We start from the raw sequence: 23003 nt of genomic DNA, 5'->3' as shown, positions 1-23003 counted from the left end.
GCCTCTGTACCTCTCTGGCTTTCTGACAGCTGAGAGACCAGTTGTAACAAGCCAGTTAGAAACCAGGAATCATAAAGAAACCTCAGGGAATCCAACTTCTCAATGACCTGGCTCCATCACACCAAAGACCTCTCAGCAGTAGAACTCTCTAGTGGAAGATATATAGATTTACAGTTGCAATACATTTGAACTGATGTTTTCAATTTTACCCCACCTTGTATGAAGCAAATTTGAAATACAATCAAACCAAACAGACTCAAACGGTTTTTGTTGACAGAAAAGTACCAACACTGTTGTCTTTTTTTTATTATTATCCAGTGTGATATTTAGCATTTTTAGGCAATGAGTACTGGAGTGTGAAAGGAGGGCTACACTATATCTTATTTTAACTCATAATTAGTCAGGTATTAGGCAGCTTATTATAGTCTAATACCTGTAATTAATACTTGTTAAAAACTTGGACACACACACACACACACACGCATACACATTGGTTCCTTCTCAAATAAAATCAAACTATTTCTGGAACCGATGTAGGGGGTATTTACAAGCCATGGGATCCATATTTTAATCACATAATTTATTTGAAGTATGTATGAAAATGTAATCCAGATTCATGTTTGCTGATTTCATTGATATTTAAAACACAATTATGTAAAACAATCATATTAATTGGAAATTCCCAAATGCGTTTTATGTAACAGAGTCATCTCTGTGTACGTTATTTGAATAAAATTTAAATATGACATAATACGTACCAGAATATGTCTGCTATACTAAGTACAAGGCAGTATATCAGAAACCAGCTAACATAAATATGCCTTTAAAGTAGCGTGATTTATTTATTATAGTTAATGAGTAAATAAAGACAGTTGTGGTTACTTTTCATGGTTTAAAATGTACTAAACAGTGAACAGTTAAGCTATTAAAAACACCATAGAGGTAAACTGCACACCATAAAAGCTATGAAGCTATCATTACACATAATGTGTGTTATTTAAGTTCAGAGAGTTACAGAGTTCAGTAATACACAGTGTAATGTACAGATAATTGCAATTAAAAGAGCAATGAGAATTCCAATTTAAGGTTACTTAAACTGTGAATAGTATTTTATTCCTTGTGCTACACACAGATTGTATTATTGATTTTTTATGTCATTCTTTTGAAAAATGTGTTATGGCACCAATAAGTGTCAAGGGGAAAGACATTAATCTCCACTTTTCTTATTATGCATGCTGAGCAGGGATTTCACTGTTGGTTTTGTGGTCAAAATTGATGTATTTATCTTATAACTAACTTGATCATTGATCATCCTAAAGAAAGGATTTACATGAATCACATTTTCATTCTATCATAAAAAAAACTGAGAAGATGGGGGCAATGACAGTCAGGGAAATGGAACACTGAACAAATACAAGCGTTTGTGCTTGAAACATCCATTGTTTAGTTAATGTGGAAATTATTTCCTATATTTCATTTAAAATAACAGAATGATTAAAAGAAGAAGAAGACAAAGATAAACACAAAGAAGACAGAAGAAGAAGAAGAAGAAGAAGAAGAAGAAGAAGAAGAAGAAGAAGAAGAAGAAGAAGAAGAAGAAGAAGAAGAAGACGAAGAAGAAGACATCCCATATTTAGGGCTAGACCAAATCAAAACATTGACCAATCCGCAAATTGCAAAATACAAACTTGTTCCATATCATGTTTTGATTTATAAATTGTACAAAGTGGCTTCTACCAATAAATAAATTAAACCATGATAGGTGTACTTTTGCGATTTGCAGGTAGGTTTTGTTCTAGCCTTTAACATTATCACCATGTATTATTGGGGAATAAACAAATTAAATCTGCACAAAGAGTTTTATCAGAATTTGTTTGAGCCATAATAAATAGGACCCTTTTTATACCTCCATAACATATTGTATTCAAGTTGTCTTTGGCCTTGTAAATTGTGCTGACATAACAGGTTGACTATAACATTTGCAGAACAACTTACACAAATACTAAATCTAGGGTCACAAAAAATCACATACGTTCCAGTTGCTAACTTGTGTGTCGTAAATATTGTATAATAAAGACAATGCACAAAATCAAAAAGCAGAAGACTACCTGTACTATTCGAGTCTTTTCAGCAATTGAGAATGGTCTTATGTATTTCTTAAGTATGAAACTCAGTGATTTTTTTAACAAAAGGTTTGCTCACATAAAAGAGAGAATTTAAAAAGTTACACATTTGCAATTGCATTTGCAAAGTCACATTCATTTTCACTTTGGCTGTATAAATAAAAGGCTTTGCTCTTTGTAAAGAGTAGTTGCTATTCTGAATCTGATGGTTAAGCACATCACTGCCATCTCTACCTAGCAAGGTCTACTTTATTTATCAGGTATACAGTGGATGCAACAGTATAGATCCATTTGCAGTTCAACAATATTCCTTTGTTGTACACATTTCACAGCATCAGCAGGTGTACAGGCCTTAAGCCAGTAATTAGACGTTGTAACACACATATCATCTCCTTAAAGCATGGCTCTAGTAGGTTTTTGGACATTAACTAAAAAAAATGGCACATCGAACAAAATGCACTGCCCACGGGATCTCATATGGGGAATGATTACAGCTGAAGAAGGCATGTTTACCTTGCTTATTGGCTTTGCCATTATCTCTCTTATCACTGTCTAATCCATGTAACAAACAAACAAATGAGGAATGATTCAATTCAGCCAGTTAAAACTTGTGAAATTAAGGAGGTATTGATGCTTTCTCTCATTCTTATCTTGCAGAATGATTTAAATCTGTCTTTCCCACACAGACTGAATTCTTCAAAGAAACTTAGGGGATAGTTGTGCAGTGCTAAGAAAGCACGGTAAGGGTGCCATTGAGCACACAGGAGACATCTTTTTTAAGTAGATATATCGCTTCTCCTAGACTTGGGGCCGGATTAAATAAAAACTTTGACCCACCCGCTAATAGAAAACTACAGAACCATACTCAGGTGCGGCTTCATTTTTACTAAGATGACACTTTCTTCCAATCATAAATGTAATCGCTATGATGTACAGGTTTGTATTTGCTATTAGCGGATGGGTCAAAGTTTTGATTTAATTCGGCCCTTGGTTATTTCCCCAAACAGTACTAGCAAAAAGGATTATATGGCTTCTTTTTTTATATCATGAGAATGAATGAAAACCTCAATAAAATCCAAGACAAAACAGAAGTGGTATGAAACAAGCAAATAATGCATACTTAGAATTGGTAAACCTATCCCACTGTTCATTCAAATTTGTTTATAAAACACAAGGACATTCCCAAAATTATCTTTTGTCATATTGCTAATACAACATTTTCCCACCAGCAAATTACATGTAAAAATAAATCATACAGTAAATGAACTAATAGAGAAGCAAAGAGCATTTACAATGTTAAACACAGTAAGATAGTACTAACCTGCTGGTTAATATGTACTCATTTACTGTTTACACAACTTAATTGTAGTTTAATTACCGGTAATTTGATTAATCTTCTAGTTAATAGTCATTCTAGTTATTAACAAAGAGGGCTAGTTTTAATACATTTGAACAATTATAAAAATTGTTACTACATGGTGATACTCCCTCTGAAAACTCGAATACTTATGTGACATGTTAGGCCTCATTTAGGAATACTGAATAGAACAATAAGGAACATAAATAAGCAGTTTCACCACACAATGACTGCTACTAATTTGAGATGCAGCTGCTCTTTTGATATGGGCCCCGTTTAAAAGAGAGGGGAGACAGAAAATCCTATTATAGATAATAAATCATTTAGGAACTAATAGGCTGGTGAAGTCTTTTAAACAGCTTAAATTTTACAAGTGGTTTAACAGAAATGCATTGAGAAAGTCTGGGCTAAAGCACTCTGATGGACAAGTTTATCCCCTAGACTTTAGCTTAACACAATACGGCCAGGAACATCACTCACTACCCAAAAACACATTTTTTTTAATGGTTGTAAGCAAAACATGCAATTTAGGGTGTTTTTGTTTTACACACTTGGCCAGTTGTAACTCTTAATATGACTAAAAGTTCTGATGTTTAAAAAATATTAGCAGAAATCAAAACCAGATTCAAACAGTACAATAGGAAACAAACAAACAAACAACATGTCTTTTTTTTTTTAATGAATCCAGGTTTACTAGGATTTACTACATTTACATGCAAGCTGTTACTCCATTGTAAATTGAAATGCTAAGTATTCAGTACATGGTTTTATGTATTCATAGGGAGTTGAAGTGTGTCAACAATGGTGCAGATGCCAAAATATTTTTTTTAACGGGAATGTAAGATATGACCGCAACAACACTCTCCACACCTATCAAAGGGAAATGAGTCGTTTTCAAATGGAAACAGTAGATCATTACCCCAAGCCCTTTTCGTTGTATAGCACAATGTGACTCGGTGTTATGAACTCCCCTTAAAGCATACTATTTATTTCTCTGAGCCTGAGAAAACATCATTCTCAGTTTGTCTAAGAAGAAGCTTTAATTGCTAGGAAAAAATAAAAATAGCATGGCACTGGCAATACAAACAGTGTTTCTTTTGTGTGTTTTTCCCAACTGACAAAACAAAGAACAACATAGTAAATGTATGCACAACAGAAAGCAAACCCATAAACAGAACAACATGGTATGATACTAAGATTCTCTTATATAAGGTTCAGCAAGAGGGCCATATCCGCTTCATCTCTTATTTATGTTTACTGTTTCCTTTTTTTCCCTTCCTCTCCAACTTATTGAGGTCAGCCTCACTTCTTGTTCACATTATACAACTAAGAGATGTCAAATAGAGCTACTTATTCCCTGAGCTCTGCTTTTTCAATACTGAGCTTGCTTAAATGAAGAAACAGAAATTGTTGCTTCAGAATCACTCAGGTTAGGTCAACCATACACGTGCCTCTTACTTTTGTTCACTACAAAATGTAATATACAATTCTCAATTGCTTCTGTTGCTACACCTTAGACACACTTAGACCTCCTTTCCCTCTCACAATAGCTCTTTTCTATTCTACAATTTCGGTTTTAAAATAATGCCAGTGAAACTAACACTCGTGCAGCATACTCTTTCACACAGCATTCCCATCTGTGAAAATTGTATCTTTTATGTCCTATGGTTCATGACAATAACTCTAACCCTTTCCTTCGCTGTTTCTCCCTCAGGTTTCCCACACAATATTCTCACTGCAAACGTCCCAACTCTAATTCCAACAGTCACTGCTTTTCTTGAAGTTCTCCTTCCTTCACATCATACCCTGCCTCCTGTCTCCACCTCACTGCACCTCCTCAATTGCAATCTCCCTTTCAGCATCCACTCAGCACTTCCATGTACCTCTTCATTATTCCTCTCATTAATGTGTCTATGTCAAGCCGGGGTCTCAGGCAGTGCTCCATCTGTACAGTGTGACCCACTGGCTTTAAACCAAAAATATGCCATTACTGCATATTTTCCAATGGGCATTAAAAGGAAACCTATATAATGCTGTCAGAAAAGCTGGAGGTTAGCCTGAAGAGACAGTATATCTGCTCAGGCTATTGGGAAAATGAACTTCCCTGCAGTGGCTGACCAAGCAACAAACTCCTTTAAAGGCACTGGCTTCCTTAAGGCCTTGTTTGCCAGCCTTAGCCTTGGCAAGGAATGGGTTTGACAGTGGGGGTCGGGTACAGCTTGGTCCTTTCCACCCTGAGAACAGGCCGCAGGGGCTTGGGGCCAGCACAAAGCAGGGATTTAGCTGAGCTCTTCTAAATCGCTTGGATGGTTTTGGACAAGCTGGGTTCAATCCAGTGCTTTCACAGCCAGCTCTGGAGGCCTTAGCAGGCACTGCAAACAAATGACCTCGACGATCTTCAAAACCAGAAGGCATTCTTTTCTCATTCTGCATGTCAACAGTTGCACAGAAATGTGGCTGGCATACAGCAGAAAGTGTCTGAAGTCTTTGGAACTCATTGAAACATATAGTGTCTGACTTATCTGAAGGTCTATTCAAGGTAAGCTTCAGAATGAAAAGGACCCATTACTAGAACACCTTAAAAAGGAATTTTCAATGAGTCTGGTTGTATGAAACAGTCACTGCATATCAAAAATAAAGAAAAAGTGATTTTGAAACAAAAACAAAAGTAAAGTAAAACATATTTGACTGAATTTAGAGTTACCCTACAGAATATAACATGCACAGATTATTAAAACGGCTGAGGAAATATTTCGTTATTTTCATGACTGAGAAAAAGTGGGACTTTTTGGTGTATAGGGGCAGCAATGAAGGGGCTTAAGGGCACTTTACTGATATGAAATGTGCAGACATGGTAATATCCATATATCAAATGCTTTTCCGGTATGTATGATGTAACAACATTGTTAGCCACGTTTTGTACTTGTTTGCTTTACTTTGTACAGATGCTTACAAGCAATCTTCATTTTTGCATTTGATGAATTTCTCATGCATAGTAACTTGTTATTCCAAAATTGAAAGCTGAATATGAAATATACCAGAGTCCAGTTGAGCCACTGAATTGACAAGTAACCTGTCTTTAACCTGTCTTGGAGCCATCAGATCCAAAACAGACCTGTGATTGCATCAACCCTATTAAGCTACAGTATATATATATATATATATATATATATATATATATATATATATATATATATATATATATATATTTATTTATCCATCTATCTATCTCTCTCTCACTATATGTATAATGTTGAATGACAAGTAATGGAAAGATGCAGAGAATATGAGCTTCCTCTGTGCTGAAATAGAATTTGATTCAAGGGGCTCTAAGAAACCACATATTTATTTTCCAAGAATGTAATGTATTATATGTATACAAATAGATGCAGCACAAATATAGCAGGGAATAATCATGTTGTTTAATTCTTATTTTTTTGAAGAAAAAAGCATTCTATTGTTCCCAAAAAAGTTCAGCCAAACACAAATTGAATGCATCATCGCAAGTCCCTTCTGCCTTTTTTATCTTCAGTTGCTGTGTATTGAATGACAAGTGGCAGTCTGTGATTAAGCCAGGCCCACTCTTCACTGCATGGGGATCGATCCCAGCAGAAACATGAGAAACTAATCACAAACACAAATTCTGGACAGGATTGATTCATTAAGGGTACTTACACATTGATGTGAAAGCTGTCTAGCAAATGCAGTATTTGGCAAATGCAGAATTTCAGATAGCCAGCAGCAGGATACATTTAGATAACTTGTTAATGTATGCATTTGAAAAGGGAAAAAAGCAGATGACAGTGACAGTGAAGATCACACATTTTAAGAAAGAGGAGATGTATTCCAAAGACAATTAAGCAGTGTGTAGATAACCTGAACAAAGAATGTGAACAATTCACTTTTTTTTTTTACTTTTTCATTGCACTAGTGACACAAATATACTTACACAATTATATTATTCCAACCCTAGAATTCAATCCAACCATCTTTTGAACCATTCATATTAAACCATGTGAATATGAAAGGGAAAGACAAAAAACATGTACCATATCATTTTACATTTTATATTAAAAACAAATCCATAGCAGTAAAATTAAAACTTAACTTATTTTTTAGACTTTTAAGATTTTTAACTTCCCCATCTACACATTGAAGTCATAATAAATATCAGGAGTAGTTTTTTATTACTCATCATACTGTCTATAACTTTTCACCCATAGCCTATAGGTACTTTGGAAAAATACTAAACATTTGTCTGGATTGAAACATGAAAAACAGTCCTATTAAATAAGCCAAAATGTCCCATTATATCTGACTGAGAAGTCTCTTACAGAGACCTAATTGCTTGCCAAAATGCAATGGTCTTATGCATTATCTCACAGGATTAAACTTGTTTTTATGACTAAACATATGCACCTACAAGGGATTTGCTAACTCTGTGTTGTAATCCTGTATTATCACCAATTATTTACAATCAAGGCAGTGACTGGGTGATTAACTGCCTCATTACTAATAGGAAGGTCTAATCTGGGAAAATTGTAAATGGCCAAGTCAAAGCTCCTGTGCAGACTACAAAAAAAATTACACATTTTAGTTCACCTCAGCTTAGCACTCAGGCCTTCAGCAGGGTAATGAGGAGAGGGTCCAGTTAAGAGGAGGGATATTTATAGAATGAGATGACAGAACAGGGCTGCAGCCAACAGAACATTTATATATGTCCACTAGGACCCTATTTCTGTTAAAGTATGCAAAAGATGAGCAGTCTGTTCTGTATGACTTCCTCCAAGAAGGAACTTCAGAACTGTACTGAACTCCAAGAAAAGGAGCAACATGCACTGACACATATATAGAGACACCATTTAAACTTACAACCTCAACCTCAAATGTTTTGTTTGTTCACAACTATGTACTTAGATGGTTCAACATTTCTCCTGAACATAAACTTTTAAGTAACAAAAAAGCATTCAAAAATATAGGCATAAAGTAATAAAGCATAAATAATATATAGAACATCCTCAAGAGGAATGTATACTGGAAACTGTCCTGGGGTGATATATTGAGTGTTTCATATTATTATTATTTGCAAAAGTGTTTAGTTTCTGTTCGTGACTTGTTCATGTGGCTTATTCGGCAACAAAATGCAAATTCAGGCTCAAATAGACATCACAATATAGAACATTCCTGGTGCCGCCTCTACACAACAGGAAGCAAGAAGGAAAAATGTCTTGACAGTGCTCCATCATAACAGGCTACAAACTGTGCTTTCTGCAGAACACAAGCTGTGCAGTTCTAGGTGGGAAATGTATTGTAACAGGAAGACCTGGGTCAGGAGCCTTCCGTGTGCTAATATAATACATTTTCACATAATGAGCAATAAGGAACAGTGGTCCCCAGGGGGCTCGGAACAAACTGCACATTATGCATTGATACGTATCGCCCTTTTATGCATGGTTCATATTTCTAAACATATTTAGAGAAGTAAAAAACCAACCAACCACATTTTTTTAAAGAAAAACCTGGCAACTATTTCCATTGTTGATTAGCATTTATGACTCCTACATGATGATTATTATTATTAGTAGTAATACTAGTTAAAATCTTATCCTTTCTGTGCATAAATTATGTATTTGTATAATTTTTACCTATTTTTTAAACTGTAATTGGGATTGTTAATGCTTGCTTTATTCATAATTAAATAATGGGTATCCGATGATAATACTCAGATATTTTTCAAATACATGCATTTCTTGAAGAAAATTGACTGTAGTACTCTCACTGTAAAGAGGAATTACCCATCACAATACAAACGGCTCAATTAATAAAATAACGAGGTTGTGCCAGGAGACGTACTTCTTGTTAAACTAATTTCAAAGATGCTAAATTAGCAAATGATAAAATGGGAGGATTAATTCACATGGTTGCATTAAAAATAGTAATCTTTAAATTACAGTCAGATTATAAAGTAATGACAGTCTTAGACTCAAGGCCGAGACTGAAAAGACCAAGGTCGAGGCCGGGAGCCACAAGGCCAAGCTGAGGCCAAGGCCGGGAGCCTTTTAGGGCAAGCTGGTCAAGGTCAATGATAAGAAAATTGTAAAGGTAAAGGCCACAGTCATGCAGTTTATCAATTGGATTAGATGTAGACAGTTTTAATCAAATTTGTACAACTGTAAAAGATTTATTTCCAAAATGTAAAGTACAGTTAATGTAGAATGTAGAGTAGAAATCTCAGTAAATTAAATGTTGACCAGATAGACATTCATTCAGAATTCATTCATTCAGCTCACAAGATAAACTTTTACACAGTTTTACACAGTTGCACTCTGAGAAAAGCTTGTCTGCCATTCTTGCTCTGGATGCTCACATTTAAGCAATTAGTAGAATGCTTACATATGGTGTAGCAAAATAAAAAAATAAAAATGAAAATAGCTAATCAATGCAAAATATTGGGTACATTCCTAACAATACAACAGTACAGTGATATTCCAGAAAAATATTTCAGTTATAATAATCAATAAGAGTAATATTTGGCATTTCATTCCCATTTTCTCTCCTTATAAAATAAATAATTACATTTAATAATTGGACTATATCCAAATTCAACAATATTGAATGTGATAAATTATTTATCCAATATTGTAATATTTTACACACCTATTTAAACAAATAATACTACATTGGCTTTGTATTAGATTAGATAGATTAACGATACTTGCATTGCAATATAATGTAATATATGTATTATTATTATCGGGAAATTGAATCGTATAGTGTCTTATTACTCATTACTAGTAGCACTGTAGTTATTGTAATTGTCTCTGACACTTGCACTTACTAGCACTAAAGTTATTGTATATTGTAATGTACTGGATTATTGCAATTATTTTATTGTTTATGTATATTTTGTATTTAATTATATGTCGCCCTGGACAAGGTAATCTGTTTAGAAATAAATAATAATCATTATTAGATTAACAATACTTTTATAAAGGAAACAAACAGCTCTGTTGCGACTATCAGATTAGATATATACAATATAACCGGGAAGACAAAATTATTAAACTTTCATAATTATGAACAGAAGACCAAATACACTATAGATGGCTTGTTTTATGTTTGTTTCAATTTGCTTCAACTGTTTCTATAAACATTTTAGTAGACTATATATTCTGTTGAATTAACACAAGAACCGCATAACCTCACCCGCATGTGGAGCTCCTTTATAAAACAGATGTGTGACGTAAATGAAAAACAAAGAGTTGGATAAAACGTAATAGTTTTACATATGAACATCACACATTTTCAGAGCAGAAACACTGCATTTACATTGCTTTTTTCTTATTTTTTTAAAACAAGCACATAGGATACATAAGCATAGAAAAACAAACAATAAAATAAAGTTCATGCAATAAATTGTGTAAACTGGTGTATATATATCGGTATACACATATCTTAGCAGACATATAAAACATAAATAACCGGTTGTAAAAATAGCATAAAACTGAAATATGACAGTATGCATGTGAAAGTACTCTGAAATGGCTCCGTCTATTACAGTTGTGTATCAATGCAGAAAATGCACTTTTCAACACTACAGTGCCCTACAATACAAAAATACTTAGCATTCATGATCAAACAGTTGACTAATCAAGACATTGATCCAGAGACCTGGGTTTGCAACGTGATCAACATTGAATTCTACAGGAAAGATAGAAACTTGCTGAGCCGGTCAGGACAGACAGACGAGAGCTATATCAGGTGCAAATCTGCTAATAAAACAAATAATGAAAATAATATATGATGAATATATGATGTGTAGAAAATCAGCAATCAACGCGATTATAACTTTCACAATAACTCATTCTATTACAAAGCCCAGATTGTCAGCTGTATTATATTCAGTATAGACCACATAAATTAGAAGTCCGACAGTAGGAGAAGAAAGTATTTATAACTTATTCATTTTTAGTTTACAACTGAAACGCTGTATATGTATTTAACTCAAATATTTAGCAACATGTAGGAATGGATATGTGAGAGAAATTCACATACACAGACATATTTTGAATTGCAAAGAGCTGCACATTTCTAGTGTTAAAAAAGCTAAAAATTCAAATTTATTTTCAGAAATATCAAATATTTAAATGATATGCTGTAAATCATTCCTGTTACATTAGGATTACTACACATCAGAATCATTTAGCAAAGTGCACTATTCCATTTAAATGTGAATGTAGGGGATATCTGGATTTGTAATAATTTAAGTCATTAATATATATTTCAGAGGGGTATGATCAATTACTTGCTTAGTAAATTCATTGTCCATTTCGTCTCCACAATCTCCTTGCATTTAAGACATTTGGCACTCCATTTGCTAGCTTCAATGCAGCAATGTGAAAATGCATTTTTAAACATTTGTGTTTACCATTATACAAAAAATAACAAATAACAACAGTGACTACAGTGTGGTATTTCCAGACTGGGAAAACAGTTATAACAGACTGTAGCAGAAATAAAACAAGTAAATTGCCTTTTTTCTTTTTGTTGTTTTGCTTTAATTTTTTCCTTCCTGTGTACTGACCAGCTAGAGTTTGCACGTGTTGCATCAAAACTGATAAATTACATCTAATTTAACTCAACACAATAACATTTTCAGAAAATTCATTTAAAAAAGTAAAATTCGCAATCAGTTTTCTTTGTGAGAAATTACATATAAGCAATTTTAAACACCAAGTCCTCGAAGTCCGCGAAGCAAGGCCACCCGAGGCCACACCCCTGAGGCCAAGGACGAGACCTGGAAAACTGTCCTCGAGGCCACCCAAGACTGAGTAATGAACAGTGAATATAAATGCTCAGTGATAATGTCAGCACAGGAGATGTTAAAAGCCAAAAAAAAATGGATAAAAAGAAACAATGAAAATAAAATGGGCAATCCTTCACTGATCTCATATACATGTTAAAAAGTTCACCAGAGGACACATACTGGAAGTTTAATGGAATTCCCTAGCCAGTAACTTTCAACAGCATAAGTGGCATAAGCACTAACATCTACAATATGTAAGCACTGACAATAGAAGCAAAAGCAAAACTGAATCTATCAATTATATTGTGTTCAAATACAGAATACAAGCTTAATACTAAATTTAAACAAATGTATTAAATATGTTTATAATAAACTAATGTTTGAAGAGAAATATTTGTTTGTGAAGTGATTGTGTGCTTGTGTGTGTTGGGTGGGTGGGAGTGGGGGCTATATATTATACAACATAACCAAATTGAGTTTATTATAGATGTTTCCAATGTCTCTGCTTTGTATAGGAAATGCAGTTTATACAAATGTACTGCTTTGTCTATGGTAAAGTTCCAAATCCAGTAATAACAAATAAACTACAAGAAAGTGTGCTTTTATAGGTCTGTAATTGTACCCTGGGCTGCTAGTGACTTTAACAAATGACTGCAAATTTAGCCTCATCATTTATCTTGCCACCAGACTTTCTTAATACAATTATAGGATTATTACAGATACGTCAGTGTACATTATTTGTTTAATATGCAAAGAAAGCTGATTATTCTCTTCTCGCTGTAATTCAATCATAATTTCAGTCAGACATGAAATGAACACATTAAATTGATAATAATTAGGGCCCGACATTTTGACATGATTTTTAAAAGTGTATTTCAGTCAAAATGCAAAATGCAGGGCCTTAGTAATAATACATGTTTGGGCATTTTAAATCACATTTTATGTATGCTATTCCAAACAGCCTTACTGTATAGAAGGTAAAAAATAAATATGTAAAACTTTTTTTACCAAACATCACTTAACCTTTCTTTCTTTTTTATTTTTTTAATTATAAATTTTAAACGCAATGCATCATTCTGACTGAAGCTCATCCTCAGAGCACAGTTTATTCCATCTTCTTACTTGCAGTGGAAACCATTTGGCTGCATTAATGTTATAATCTCTTGTTTTTACCCTTTTCCATCTCCAAAGCATTCAAACACAGCTCAATTCATAGAATACGTGTTTACTGTAATATAGTTTGTTTTTGTTCAGTTTGAGCATAATTTAAAAACACTGCCTTTATGTAACTATATGACTTCGGTGCCTCTAATTGCTTCTGGTCTCAACTGCAAAGCCCTATCCTGCGAAATGCTACTGATTAAAAAGAGTTTGAGCAAATTCTCCATGTAATTAGAACATAGAACAGTTTCTCCCTCGAGGTAGATCTTAAAGAAAAAAAACTACTATACTAACTCTGGTTCTGCTTTTTCTATTTTTTTCTTCTGTTAAAGTCTTTTTCACCACTCTAGGGAATTTTAGACCTTGAAATGTACCCTTAGTACGGAACCTGTTAATGCAGTTTGCGGCTAGCTCGGAGTGGAAAGACTTACCCCATTCTTTGGATAGGCTATCCATCCCAGGTCACCCATTACAGTCCGAGAGTCCAATAAATTCACTACCAGAGACACAGAGAGAAAACAATTAGTAAGCAATTGAGGAAAAGTACCTGTTTAAGGCATTTCGTGCTGTATTTTTAAAAACTTCCGAGTTCATGTGGAGTTTTCATGTATATTAATGCCTCACATAATTATACCATATGACTATATAATGGATGAATAATATGTACTTCTGCTTCAGATAACTTTTAACTTGGGACTGAATTAGGCAATTTAGGAGTGGCAGAATATGGAAAATCTAGCCCACAAATCCATGTTTTCAACTAAACACACTAGCTGACTTATTCCAGGGAGAGTAAAGCTCATATATCTTAAATGGGAAATATATTTTACCCAACTTAGCACACTACGATCCACAGATCTGAATCTCTCAAATGAGTGAATGGAGAGTATACTATCCTATAAAAAGAAATCTGTGAGCATCCAACAATATCAAATGTTGCTAATGTCATACTAAGTCTCATTTGAATATCCAGTAGGACACATAAATACATAAATCATTTCATTCAATTTGTGCAAACTGAAAGAAAAACAAGGTCTGTTATTTTTAAAATTATTTTTCTGTTAGTTTTGTTTGTATTCTGGTGGTTTTCACAAAAATATTATCTGGTAAGGTTTTATATATAACACAAAATATTGATGACACTTACATAATCAATGCAACCTATTCTATTAAACTTATAAAATACAATGTATGGAATAAAATCACAATGTTAGATAGATAAATACATATATAGCATATGATATCAACTGCACCTTGGTACAAAATAGTAGCGTAGAATAAACACACACACACAAATAATGACAATAAATACATAAATAGCAGCTTTTAAGGCAAAGCATAACAGTGTGCACTAATATTGCTGTGCTGCTCATTTAGTTATATAGTGCAAAGACAATGGAAAACAAACATAATGACTGTTTGATCATAACAACATGAATATGGAAGGTATTTTTCTGCTGAGAAAAAACAGAACATTCAATTTCTACACTAATGTTTTCTTCATGGCTTGTCTGTTTTATTTTCTGTAGCAGGTGTTTGCACCGCAGCTGGAGCTTGACAGTCCTGCATCTTGTTGTTTTCTTCAAAGTGTAACTCGCGTTTGTTATAATGGATTTCTTACTTCCCCATATGAGACAAATTAGTTGGGTAAGATTAAAGTAAAATGTGAATTCCACATTTTTCCAGAAACTAAAAAATATCCAACAAATTAATATATGATTGGTATTTTATTCCAGCAAACATTATTTGAAAGTTGACCATGCACAAGTCCATCAATTCAGCGTATGTATCTTGAATAATGTGTTGATGTTTTTTTTGTACATTTTTGTCCCCCCCTTAACCATGTATTAATTCACTCTTACAAGTTTAAAACAAGTGTAATGTCAGAATTCAATTCTATGGCTCACAAATGTACACAATAAGTGCCCCAGGCAGTAGGTTAAATCAAGTTGTAATCCTGCCTTGTCTCTGTATTAGCAAGGGGTTAAAAGTCTTTATTAGTTCTTTCTTGTCAAGCCATTCAATATCTTAAAAGTCCTCTCTGTGGCGATTACACTAATTAAAATGTTCCAAATGAGGTGTACTTGTGTACTAGATGCACAATGTGCATCGATGTACATTGTTCTACTTAATTAAAACATGTCTAGGGTAAAATCACAAATGAACCTAATGAGGGGAAAAATATGAAAACACAGGAATGAACAATACAAATTTTGTAAAGGTTAAGTGTTTTAAGTTCCTATAACTTCTAACAAGATAAAATCAATGAACACTAAAATATTACAGGCTCTAAATTACTTCCTTTTGTATTAATTGTTTTGACAAATAGATTTATAGAAATGTAGCAAATTGTATTATTTGGCCTGACTACATTTGTTATTTGGTCATAATGTGAACTTAATTAACAAAATGTATTGTAGCGATTTGGGACTGTTGTGTGTCGTGGAGCTGCAGTATGCATGTGCGCCTGTCAGGTTGTTGTGTTGTATTGTGGGTTGGGGCAGATTGTTTGGGATCTGATTTATTATGGGGAATTATTGTAGTTTACAGAGTTAAAGATTAACCCCGTGTGGGAACAGGGAAATCGCCGTGATTGGGGAGTTTGTCATGGGGGGCATTTAGACATACAGGGGTACCCCACTTCCCACTGGAGAGAAGTAGTTTAGAGACAGACCAAGTTTTTAGTGCTACTTCTTAAAAAGCTGCCTGAGAATAAAACTCACTCTCTTATTATTTGTGGTTTATGTAAGTGGTGAATTAAAAAAAAAAACAAGACAAGAAAACATGCAAAAAACCTAAAAAGGTATATTGGTGTCAGATAAAAATGGATTGGCCACAGTCAACAAGAAGAGAGGGGCTGCGGGTGCCGTCTCGTGCAGGTCCCCTGAGAATGAGATAACGTGGCGAAGGCTCAAATTCTGCAGGCTGTACCAAAAGCCTGGGCAGACCTATTCGGAGTTTTTCTGGGAGCAATGTAAAGTGGTTTGGATGGCCTTCCCCGTGGCAAGTAGCAAACAGGCACTAAGACTGGTTTGCGGGCAGTTTGAGCAGGGTGCCCATGACAAACCTCTGCCAGAAGCACATACCGAGCTGGTGGGTGAGCCCCAGCCACAGCAGGATGGCAGTGACATCAGGCAACTAGCGAGCCAGAGTGCGAGGCCTAGTGACAGCTGCCGTGAATGAGATTCAGCCAAAGAAGCAAGGGCACTTGCAATGAGCAGGCGACAATAGTGTGGTTCCTCCGGAAGAGGCTCTGCCGACAAAGCCGGAGGAAGAGGAGAGCGACATTGACGCATAGCACGCTGGTGCAGTCGCAGCTTCTGCTTCAGGAGGGCAGCATTTGGACCGAGTGTTTGCCAAATAAGAGATGAGTGGCATCTGAGTGAGGGGCCACTCCAGCGGTGGGTTGAACGTGCCCGAGGTGGGGGCACAGTGAAGTAGCGAATGGGTGGTGGCTGAACAAAGAAACTTTCCCAGCAGCAGAGGGTGGTGGTATATCAACAGTGGATAAAGTAGCAGGAGGCATATGTGCAGGTAAATTGACCGCTCAAGTTTCACTGGGAAGCCGAGCAGGGGCAGCTGGGGCGTTGTCAAATACAGAGGCATCCTACCAGCCAGAGGCTAACCAGAAGCTCTCTTTGGGGCTTGTCAGCTTTGGGGCTGTGAGTGGAGTGGGGTTTGCCAGCCAGGACTATGATTTCATCTTTCTTCGGGTGCAAGGTACTTGGGAAGGGGGGGGGGGGGGGGCAGTGTAGTGTTCTGGGACTGTTGTGCGGAATGGAGGCACTGCAGTATGTGTGCGTCTGTAGTTCGTTGTGTTCGGGCAGATCGTTTGTGAATCTGCTTTGTTAAGGGGAATTATTGTAGTTTTCAGCATTGAACGTTAATTTGGGGGGGCAAGGAGATATATATAGGTACCCCAGTTCCTGCCAGAGAGAAGAAGTTTAGAGAGAGACCGAGTTAAGTGCTGCTCCTTAAAAAGCTACCTGAGAATAAAACCAGTTGCATTAACCCCGACTCCGACCCCAACTTATTATTTGTTGCTTTTGTAAGTGATGAATCCAGTAGCAAAAAGCCTATACATATACATATACACATTGTGACAGTGAGGCATGTGATAGTGACAGGAGCAGATTGTTGAGAGGGGGGTGCTCACGGTTCCTGTCTGGCATGAATAGCGCTGCAGGAATCCACATATATATAACTCATTAACTAACAATATAACAGATTGGATGATGATTGGAGTGTTTGAAGTATATTTAGTAACTTTACAATTTTTTAATTCTTCTAATGCTTCGATTGTACTATGCGTTGTATTGTATAGTATTATTATACTTCAGGATTAAGACAAATACATATGTGAAGCTGTTCTTGTTATAACACATTGTATTTGTTATTAATGAGCATTTTCAGATAAAATAATAATAATAAAGCACCATGTGATGCTTGCTTAACTATAAAAATGAAAAACACACCTCAGGTAATGGCAGGTTTACTTTAGTTAGAAGATGAAATCCTGAGTAAAACAAAACCCTGCATCAAGGATTGGAAATATAATGCACAGCTTGTGAGTGCATGGGTACACATTGTTATGTGGTCCAGGTCTAAAAAAAGAATAAGATTTCTTCAACTGCAGATGGAACAATGTTTTACTTAATAGTTACTGTTCCTCAAATAATGTTACCTATGAGCATATTTTTGAATTAGTTTGGGGCTCTGCATAAACTGCGTAACTTACTGTTTACAAATACATGAGATTCAATGAAGACTGCATCCTACAGTTTAATCGAAATTCTATTATTTTAGGGCAGATGGGGCTACCATAAAAATGTGCTTTGTGGATGTCATTATCACATAACCTACATGTAATCAATCAAGTTATTGAAAACCTGCCATGCATTATTCAAAGGATCACTGTTATTACTTCTTCATCCACAAGGGACACTATTTCTTGCATTTATTTTGAAAGAAGTTCTTCAACTAGAATTCAACATAATGCCAAAGGAATGTTTGAATCATAACCAGAACAGTATTTTTTTACCCTACTTATTAATCAATGATCATCAAAAAAGTGAAAATGGTATATTACCAATAACATGCATATAAATATATTTGACATTGTTTTTCTTCTGCTTTTCTTCTGCAAAACAAATCCTCCTTTTATGCATCAGCCAAAAGATGTATTATTAATAATGAAAAAATAATATATTTATTAAAAAATATGTTTTAAATGGCATCCATAATTATAATGCAACTTGTATCTGCCGTGGCTTGTGTTTGGCCCTGTCCTTTATACAAGTTATTGCCATTCCAAGGCTGCTCATTTTAATACGGCAGGAATTCACAATTGTTCATTTATTTGTCTCTATACTGTTAGTGAGATGTAAAGATTGTGCTATCGTAGCATCTTAAATGAAAGCAGGTTATTCACATCAAATTAGCAAGCCGTGCTTTGCCAATATAGGCGTACTATAAGGGTTTTTCAATTGTCCCGAACACCATCCATTCACTGTGGTTTTCAATTCACTGTAATGACCAATTCACTAACTCCAAAATCCAACCATGTAGAAAAAGTAACTGACATTTCATTCTGCAGACACTATAGAGTTTGGCATGATTACTCTGGTCTCCAAGCTCGTTTTGTGACTGATACTATAAACCATGTTTTTGTTGCTGTTTTTTTTCAATCAGAGTATGTTAAGCTGCAGTAGCTTGTTAAATACCCTGTTGTTAAAAAGGCCATGTCCACAGAGCTATTCCAGCACAACTAAGTGTTTCAAACAAATGTCAACACAAAAAAGGCTTCATTTTTTCCCCCATGCTTCAGTGAATGACAACAAAAACATGACCTTGTTAAAAAGCTAACTGAAACTAGCTGAAAAGGCTTACTTTCCTTCTTAATTTAGCACCAGCACAGCAGCACTGCTTCTGAAAAGATTCCTCCTGTGCATATTTAAACCACACGGCACCAAATCTCTCACTTACAGGTACATTCAAATGTAAAAACACTTCAACTGACAAAAACACAGGAATAATTGGCCACCTTCTGTACATTTTATTAAGCTGTGAAAACAAATCTCAATCTAAATACCCTGAACAATTGTACAGGTTAAGTTAAAACACCTTGGTTCTGTTATGTCTTGGTTAAATATCTCACTGGATATATATGTGAAAGGAAAAAGGACATTCTCTTTATCTTTTTCAACCTCCTGTGGCAATTATGTTTCCAAGCGGTGCCAAACAAATGCCAGCAGAGCTATACAAAAACGCTACTTAAACAGTAACAATATCCTCAAAACTCCTCAAGAACATCTGATGTCACAAACATTTTTTCCTTATGAAAATTAAACTAGTTTGAATCATCTGTTGTATTCCAATCAAATACAGCATAATTCAGTGGAAGAAAAAAGGAAAAAAAAAACTATAAATTTTTTCCAGGTTGGGAACATAAATGCTCTGCTTCCTGACAATGGAAAAGCAGCCATTAATATATAGCTGCTCAAGGAGGCAGTGCCAAAATGGCCTTGAGAGTATACCCAGAAACATAAAATTGTCATTGTTAGAGTTTCAATAATATTGCTGTAAAGCACCAATAATAAATAATCAACCTGAAAATCGAAAATATTCTCAAAGGTAAGTTGGTGAAAACATTGCTTTGTTTGTTTGTTTTGCATTGGTTATTTTCAATAACAAGGAATGAACACAAAGAAAACAGAATACTTACTTAAACACTTACAGTAAAAACATCTTATACCTCCAATTCACACAATGTTATACTCTTATAAGATTATCTCCCAATAAATTAGCCACCAATACACAGAATATTTGTACTTACATGTTATGTTAACTTTAGGTTCAGTTCCCTCAAATGACCCAGTTATTTAGACTCACTGAATTGTTTTAATTAAATATAGTTTAGTTTCCTAAATAATATGTATACCAATGTGATCTGCTAACAGTAATTGTAGTGCTACTAATTTTACTAACTCTAATGTTCTTTTTCCAAACCATAAACTGACTATATATTGTAGCTGATTTTGCCCCTTACTGAATAGATTTCAGGATGTAAAAGCAGAAAATGGCATTATAGTTTACATGTATTACTTACTTACACAGTTATGTTCATGTTGAGTAAGAGTATCGTATGTATTATTTTAATGGAGAGAAAGCAGAGCTGCAAGAATACCAACTTGAATCATTAATTGGGCTACATTGGCACCAACCATATCAAAACTTATTTTCAATACAAAATGAACAGGCAAATTACATAAATGAGTATCCATTATTATGAAATAATTCACAATGTACACATAATTGTATAGATATTAAAGAAAAGCCTGTTCTACATTGATACAATATTTGTATCTAACAGCCTGAGTTCACCTTTGTGGCTTACAAAAGCTTTTACAAAAGCCTAAACTTCTTGTTTATTTTGATTTCCCCTATGCCCCCTTCCCCTTAGCTCTTAACTATGACTTCACACCTTGTCTGCACTTATTAGCTGTTACAATCTAGGATGTCGCACTTAAATTGTGTATTTACTGTATATTTTACTATACACCTGTGTAATTTTGAACTTGTAATTGTATTATGTTGTAATTGTATTAACTGCACTGTATTATTGCACTTTTTGTAATGCTCTTAATTGTTGGGCGTCTGCTAAGAAATAAATAATATGATTTTGGGACTGTGTGTGTGTGTGTGTGTGTGTGTGTGTGGGGGTAGGTATGTTCTTTTTTGACTGGACAACTATTCTATAAACTTGCCTTTCAGGACATCAAAGGTATTGATTGCATTGTGTAACTCCCCGACAGATCTGCATTGCGAAGCAGTCGTTGGCCTAGAAATTCCCACTGCGAAAAAACTATTTGGCAATATAATGCGTTTATAAATAAGCACCGACAGAGTGGGAGTGGGTGTTACTGTAAGGACAGAAGTTGCAGAAAGCCTACCCTGCATCCTAGCTTCTCACATTAGGACCGTCATTTTTCGAAAAAAATATGTTTAGCCTACGATTTGTTCACTTACTGTTTGCACATCACCCCCCCCCCCACACACACACACACACACACAATCAATCAATATTTCAATCAATCAGTAAATACACAAATTAATAAATAACGGGAATCGTGGTTTCTGAGTTTCATAACTCAACAGTAGCTATTTTTAACGCAAAATAATACATTCATCTATTAGTGATTAATATTAAACTCTCGGGAAGATAATCTGCATTTTGCAATTTTGTACTTGAATGGAAACAAGATAAAACCTCCCGCTGGCAGAGAGGTATGCTGTACTGGAGCCAGGTAAAACCAGGACACCTGTACTCTCTCTTTGCATTAATGAGCGAAAAGATTTTGAATTTAGGATTTGCTTTTCTGCTACTGATGTATCTCCAAATTCCCCTCACGCGTGTCATGCAATAAAACACCGCGGAATGGGGTTATCACATTGTAAACATGTAACATGCGCGGTTATGATAAAAACCGCCATGAATCAAGAGTCTGAGTAACATGAATCATATGTTTATATAAACCCATTGTTTAAAGTTGCCAGCAGTATGAATGGGACACATCACTGTGCTTTCGTGTTCTCACACTTTCAACTCCAAACAGCAAGGACTATGAGAACAGTTTTCAGTCCTGACGAGAGAACAGGATATATCTACAAACTACAGCAGCTGTACATGTCTAAGAAGTGATATTATATATTAGTATTTATAATAAATGTAATAAATGCATTGCCTTTATTAACCCGACGCCTACATTATAATAAAGCCAATGTCACGTGTGTTAATGAAAATTGAAGCGCACTGCTTACGAACTGATCTCGTCAGTAACAAAATTGCATGCATTTATGACACATTTAATATATATTGTGTAAGAAGGCATTCCTAAAAGGTCAAACCAGTTACACACTTCTTACCTTCATTACTCGGAATAGCAAGTGTCCTGAGTGCTGCTGAAATAAAGACACAAGTCCAAAGTAGAGAGCACTGGCTGATACAACTCCACTGGCAAAACATCTTCAGTGCAAACATATAGATGGACAAATAATTCGTCGAGCAGAGAAGACAAGAAGGTATGTGCTGTTGTCAACCTGTGTGCCTCAGTGCTGGAGCATTCCGGGGTAAAGAGACCAATGCATGCGTGTCAGCGCACATTGAGACGCTCTCGGTGCGGAGCTGCCGTGTGGAGGCTGAGCAGCACCGCAGACCGAGGCGAGCAGCCGGGGGCGGGGCGACGGCCGACCCTCCTGTCAATCACCGAGAGGGGACATCCACTGCCGTGCCTCGGATCTAGCAACATATATGGCAACTGTGTGTCAAATAGACCCAGCTTTGATACCATACTGTCGGATAAACAGACCTGCCCAGAGTACAATGAAAGACTTGAACCTAAGAAAGCTTATTTAATTTACCTATAGAAAAAAGTCTGACTTTCACAAGAAAAGAAAATGTACACAATAAAATAATGTATTAGTTTATTAGTGTAAAACTACAATGTGGTTTATTGTATAGCAATAAGAACAACAACATTATTATTATTATTATTAT

The 23003-nt window shown here is 35.3% G+C and overlaps 1 protein-coding gene across 1 annotated transcript in view; it reads right to left on the bottom strand.

Annotated features, from left to right (window-relative positions):
- epha5 (EPH receptor A5) overlaps positions 1 to 22622 on the bottom strand; it is a 117984-nt gene extending 95362 nt beyond the window's left edge. Inside the window, exons 1-2 of the mRNA XM_066711051.1 lie at positions 22373 to 22622; positions 13879 to 13943 (exon numbers count right to left, since the gene is read on the bottom strand). Of these exons, the coding sequence (XP_066567148.1) occupies positions 13879 to 13943; positions 22373 to 22487 (180 nt within the window). The 5' untranslated portion in view covers positions 22488 to 22622. The remainder of the gene's footprint in view (positions 1 to 13878; positions 13944 to 22372) is intronic.
- Positions 22623 to 23003: the final 381 nt, after the last annotated feature.

The sequence above is a fragment of the Amia ocellicauda genome, chromosome 8, assembly GCF_036373705.1.
Source record: "Amia ocellicauda isolate fAmiCal2 chromosome 8, fAmiCal2.hap1, whole genome shotgun sequence".
Lineage (NCBI taxonomy): Eukaryota > Metazoa > Chordata > Actinopteri > Amiiformes > Amiidae > Amia > Amia ocellicauda.
Note: the sequence above shows the minus strand (reverse complement) of the source record. Positions and strands in the feature narration are given on the sequence as shown.